Here is a 6,000-nt window from a genome sequence, read left to right on the forward strand (position 1 = left end):
AAGGCCTCTCTCACATTGGCTAATGTTAATGTTCATGAGTCCACCATCAGGACAACAATGGTGTGCATGGCAGGGTTGCAAGGAGAAAGCCACTGCTCTCCAAAAAGAACATTGCTGCTTGTCTGCAGTTTGCTAAAAATCACGTGGACAAGCCAGAAGGCTATTGGAAAAATGTTTTGTGGAGAGATGAGACCAAAATAGAACTTTTTGGTTTAAATGAGAAGCATTATGTTTGGAGAAAGGAAAACACTGCATTCCAGCATAAGAGCCTTATCCCATCTGTGAAACATGGTGGTGGTAGTATCATGGTTTGGGCCTGTTTTGCTGCATCTGGGCCAGGACGGCTTGCCATCATTGATGGAGCAATGAATTCTGAATTATACCAGCAAATTCTAAAGGAAAATGTCAGGACATCTGTCCATGAATGGAATCTCAAGAGAAGGTGGGTCATGCAGCAAGACAACGACCCTAAGCACACAAGTCGTTCTACCAAAGAATAAAGAAGAATAAAGTTAATGTTTTGGAATGGCCAAGTCAAAGTCCTGACCTTAATCCAATCGAAATGTTGTGGAAGGACCTGAAGCAAGCAGTTCATGTGAGGAAACCCACCAACATCCCAGAGTTGAAGCTGTTCTGTATGGAGGAATGGGCTAAAATTCCTCCAAGCCGGTGTGCAGGACTGAGCAACAGTTACCGCAAACATTTAGTTGCAGTTATTGCTGCACAAGGGGGTCACACCAGATACTGAAAGCAAAGGTTCACATACTTTTGCCACTCACAGATATGTAATATTGGATCATTTTTCTCAATAAATAAATGGCCAAGTATAATATTTTTGTCTCATTTGTTTAACTGGGTTCTTTTTATCTACTTTTAGGACTTGTGTGAAAATCTGATGTTGTTTTAGATCATATTTATGTAGAAATATAAAAAATTCTAAAGGGTTCACAAACTTTCAGGCAACACTGTATAAATGAGTAAAACATGAGCATTACATCACCTAGTCACTACATCATATTTCAAAATCTTTCAGCAAAGATTGCAGTCTTGTCTATCTTTTTTGCTTCACTCTTCTGTCTGGTAATAATAATAAGCACTTTTTTCTACCTCCAAAGCCTCCACAGACATATTTTGTGCTGACTCTGGAAGCATTTGAAGATCTACCAATTCATCTCACAACCCCACATCAAAGTGTGGAGCCCAGGCTGGCTGAATCACCAACCAGGTTTACCTTGTGTTCCTTTTCAACCTACATACATGCTGTTTTGATGGCCCATAACACCTGTGCTCAATGACAAGCACTTCAGATATGCCATGAGCTGCAATCCTGGCAAGACAAAATTCCTATGCTTTGGCATTTAGAGATGTCAAACTGACCCTTATGAAGTAACTGATCATGATCATAAAGAAAAAAAAACACAAGTAAACAACCTATTAATCTTCATGTTGGAAGTATAATTAATTTGTTTTTCATTCCCATTTTAGTTTTAGTAAATATTTTCAAAAATGGATCTGTGGGGTTTATCCATTAACTGTAACTGAAAGCAACTGGTATCACCTGGATTAATCTCCTGATAACTGTTCACACCATATGTATCAACAATTTGCTGAAAGCCTGCAGTGAAATGGTTCGTCCTGTGAAACGTGGGCGGAGTTTCAGGGCTCTGGATGCGATTTAGGACGGGTCTGACACTGGAACCAGCATGCTCCTGGACAAAGACACAAACATACAGTACCAGTCAAAAGTTTGGACAGACCTTCTAATTCAATGTTTTTTCTTTATTTTTATTCATGAAAAGACACTTCATGTATTAAAGTAATGATGGATGTTGTTTCTCTTTACTTAGTTGAGCGGTTCTTGACATTATATGGATTACTACAGTGGATTACTACAGTGGAATAGGGCTATTTTTTATTATTTACTATTTACTGTTTGATCTCAAACACATTAAGAAGGCAAGAAATTGCACTAATTACCTTTTGACGAGGCACCTCTTAATTGAAAAGCATTCTAGGTGACTACCTCATGAAGCTGGTTAAGATAATGCCAGTAGTGTGCAAAGCGTCATCAAGGTACACACTGGCTATGCTGAAGAATCTAAAATATGAAAGCTATTTTGTTTTTAACACTTTTTTGTTCTCCACATAATTCCATATGTTCCATATATTATTTCATAGTTTTGATGTCTTCAGTATTGTTCTGCAATGTAGAAAAGTCAAAATACAGAAAAACCTATGAAAGAGTAGGTATGTCCAAACTTTTGACTGGTACTGTACACATGATGAGACACTGAACAGTTTTACATTGATGTTCATCAGGTGACTCTAATCATGAAGCGTATGGTGCAATGATCTTTGCTCACAGCGACTTTAGTGAGTGCATGCTGGACATGGTCGAGATCTAACACCGGACACCATATCTCTGCGATGGCGAGTCTGTGTGTGATATCGATGTTGCACAGGTTGAGTGTGTAGTAGATAGACTTCATCTTGTGCACTTGGATGGACCAGTCTTTAACTCTGTTTGCTGCGTTATTCAAAACTGCAGTGCAGAATTCTTCACACTGGCACATTATCTATAGAGAGGCAACATGACAGCATTAGAGGTTAATCTAAGTGCCTAATTATCTTATTTATTAGTAGTATTATTTATTAAAGTGCTTGGGTGCGTATAGTAATCACATAATCATATGATTGAGATGTGATTCAGTTTTTAAATTACAGTCTGACATTCAAGGCAGTCTCAGTTCTAGCCATTATGTATAAAGCTCAAGCATCCTTGTCCACACACACTTTTCTAATAAATACAATTAATGTCTCTTTATAAAAATCATTGCATATTAAACGATGAAATGTTTTACCATTTCCAGTTCCTTGATGCTTGTCTGTATGTTACACTTCATCTCATCTTGGGCGTGTAAAGTGTTTGGGAAGGGGTACAAACTGACACTAAACCTTCAACACAAATATTACACACATAACAGTAAACAGCAGCCCACAGGCCACACCTGAACAAGATTATTTGCCTTTCCTTTTCCCATGTGACATTATAAATATTTCAGAACAACCATCATAATATCAGGCATGTAGAAATTCACTTTTAAGTTCTCCTTCAGAAAGTGCACATGCAAGTTCTCTCACCCTTTGCATATTTTTCTGATTTTTCCCTGCATATGCTCGCCCTGCACACAGATGATGAAGGCATCTTTCTTCGCTATGCCATCCTGTAGAAAGAGAATACACTGTCAATATAGATAATATAGTTGATACATGGTTAAATAACAGTAATAGACAGGAGCTGAAAAGATTATATAGCTTACAAGCAGTGTGGGAAATAAGGAATTTTAAGCAGACTGTCACAGGACAGACAAGTCTGAAATGTTGTCTGTCCGTCCAGATTCCAGCCTGTCTGAATGACGGGCAAAAGGCCCGGAACAATGTGGCTGGGGGTCCAGGGCCCACCTTAAGGCCCTGTAAGCTGAAGGGCTTTTAGATGCCTAGAGATGGCTTCTCAGCTATTTCCAGGCGCATTTTTGTGATCTTCAAAGGCCAAATTACACAAGACATTAGTTGCTAATTACACTCCAAATTGAATATAATTTACAAGAAAATGTCAGAAGATTCGAGAAAAACACGCTTAAAGTTTTACCCAAGAAAACAGGAGCACACACAGGTCAGTTCCATGTCTAGAAAAAAGTATGGGGGGGGCAAGGATGTTCCAGTTGGTTACAACTTACTGGGACTCATATATAGGAACTATAATAACACTCGTGAATCATTATGTCAACAATGACTATTTTTTATACTATGTTTATAATAAGTCTATGAGAAATTTAACAAATAACAATACAACTCTTCTTACATAACAGAGTTAAAATTTTGAGTTCGAGATTCCAAGTAACTTTGTAACAAAATGACTTTTAAAATGACTCAAAACTAGACATGGTCATATCATTTGGCATTCAGACTAAAATCTGCAGGACTAGAACTTAGAAAATAGAAGAAAATAAAAACTATATTAAAATATAAATGCACATCCTTCAAAGCATATGACTGTCAATCGTTATTATGAATGGAAAAAATGCACATAATAATAACAACAAACATTGACTGGCAGTTTGGCACATAACATAATACTGTACTGCAAAGCTTCATGTAAACTGAACTCTTAATCACCCGACTGGATCAGTCAGATACTGTCAACCCTGAAACACGAGTTCAACTGCATTGTGCAATAAAAACAAAAGTGAATGCTGAGTGTATTATTATTGTCTTATTTAGTGTGCCAGTCAGGGAGAGGGAGGTGCCTGTAAATTTTGGCAGGGCTAGGACCTTCGGTGGTCGAGTTATGAATTTTTAAATCCCTGTGCACGCGAGCGATTCCAGTTTTCTGCGATCCGTGCTCACTCCTGACATTGGATTGGGCCAAGCCTGGGCTGGTTCCAAAGGTCTCGGGGAGAGGGATGTACCTGTAAATTTTGGCGGGGCTAGGACCATCAGTGGCCGAGTTATGGATTTTTAAAGGCTGGCTTGAGCCAGGGCTCATATTAAAGTTTCCAGCGAGTAGTGCTCATGCAGGGGTTTCGGGGGCAAATAATGGGCCAAGACGGAGTCGTAGTGGGACTGTGCTGATGCTTTTTAAAAACTACAGACAGACAAATGCGAAAATTACCAGTAAATATCTGCCGGTCCGGCATTATTTCCCACACTGTACAAGCCTCCAGTTTATAGCCTCCAGTTTAGCATTATCACTACACACTCACCTCAAAAGACTTCTTTAGCTCAGTAACGCAATTTATAAAGAAAGTGTCTCATGAAATCTCATCTCATCTCATTATCTCTAGCCGCTTTATCCTGTTCTACGGGGTCACAGGAGCCTATCCCAGCTGACTACGGGCGAAAGGCGGGGTACACCCTGGACAAGTCGCCAGGTCATCACAGGGCTGACACATAGACACAGACAACCATTCACACTCACATTCACACCTACGGTCAATTTAGAGTCACCAGTTAACCTAACCTGCATGTCTTTGGACTGTGGGGGAAACCGGAGCACCCGGAGGAAACCCACGTGAACACGGGGAGAACATGCAAACTCTGCACAGAAAGGCCCTCGCCGGCCACGGGGCTCGAACCCGGACCTTCTTGCTGTGAGGCGACAGCACTAACCACTACACCACCATGCCGCCCAGTCTCATGAAATAAATTGCTAAAAATAAGATGTATTAAAATTAATAAGACTTAAGGTCCATTTTTGTAAGTGGCAGTTAGTTCTGCAATGCATTGAGATGTACTAAAAAAACCAAAACAAGCAGACATTTTGCACGCTAAACATGTCTCAGATGACTGACTATGAAACATTAGAAAATATGAGCAGGAATGGAAGCAGTTAGGGTGTAACAAAGTAACAAACAGTGGTAAATTTGCTTTAATTTCAGACCTCTGGCTGCTGTTGAATCTCTGCACGGCGCAGCAGGAAATTCTCATAAAAAAGACGCCACAGGACTTTCTCAAACGCAGGAAACTGATTGTGTTTAATCACACCGGCAATAAACCTGAGAAATGGGTTCAGATAAAATACAGAAATGACAGAGAGAAAAAGAAAAACTTGAGGATGTGGCTTTTATAATAGAGCATTTTTTTTGTACCATGAGTGCTTGTGTTATTTTTAATATAATGCCATGCGATAGTGAGTCTACCTGTAATGTGCAATTTTTCCGAGCACTACTTCACCACTACTACCTCTGCCATCTCTCATCGATGCAATTATTATGTGCAATAATATAGACCTTAAAATATATATATATATATATATATATATATATATATATATATATATATATATATATATATATATATATATCAGTGGTGGCTGGTAGTCTTTCAAACAGGGGAGGCTGGTCGGTTACGATATTTCCAGATTTTAAAAGAAAAAACACATCAATTTTGCCCATACTCTTGCCTCTGATCTGGCTGATTGTTGGCAGGGTCACAAACTGT

At 39.1% G+C, this 6,000-nt stretch overlaps 1 protein-coding gene across 1 annotated transcript in view; it reads right to left on the reverse strand.

Annotated features, from left to right (window-relative positions):
- Positions 1–6,000, reverse strand: part of si:ch73-173p19.2 (V-type proton ATPase 116 kDa subunit a 1) — a 44,847-nt gene that overhangs the window by 30,717 nt on the left and 8,130 nt on the right. The window contains exons 6-10 of the mRNA XM_060900875.1: positions 5,441–5,555; positions 3,142–3,224; positions 2,862–2,955; positions 2,364–2,576; positions 1,559–1,709 (exon numbers count right to left, since the gene is read on the reverse strand). Of these exons, the coding sequence (XP_060756858.1) occupies positions 1,559–1,709; positions 2,364–2,576; positions 2,862–2,955; positions 3,142–3,224; positions 5,441–5,555 (656 nt within the window). The remainder of the gene's footprint in view (positions 1–1,558; positions 1,710–2,363; positions 2,577–2,861; positions 2,956–3,141; positions 3,225–5,440; positions 5,556–6,000) is intronic.

Source organism: Neoarius graeffei, chromosome 19, assembly GCF_027579695.1.
Source record: "Neoarius graeffei isolate fNeoGra1 chromosome 19, fNeoGra1.pri, whole genome shotgun sequence".
Classification (NCBI taxonomy): Eukaryota; Metazoa; Chordata; class Actinopteri; order Siluriformes; family Ariidae; genus Neoarius; species Neoarius graeffei.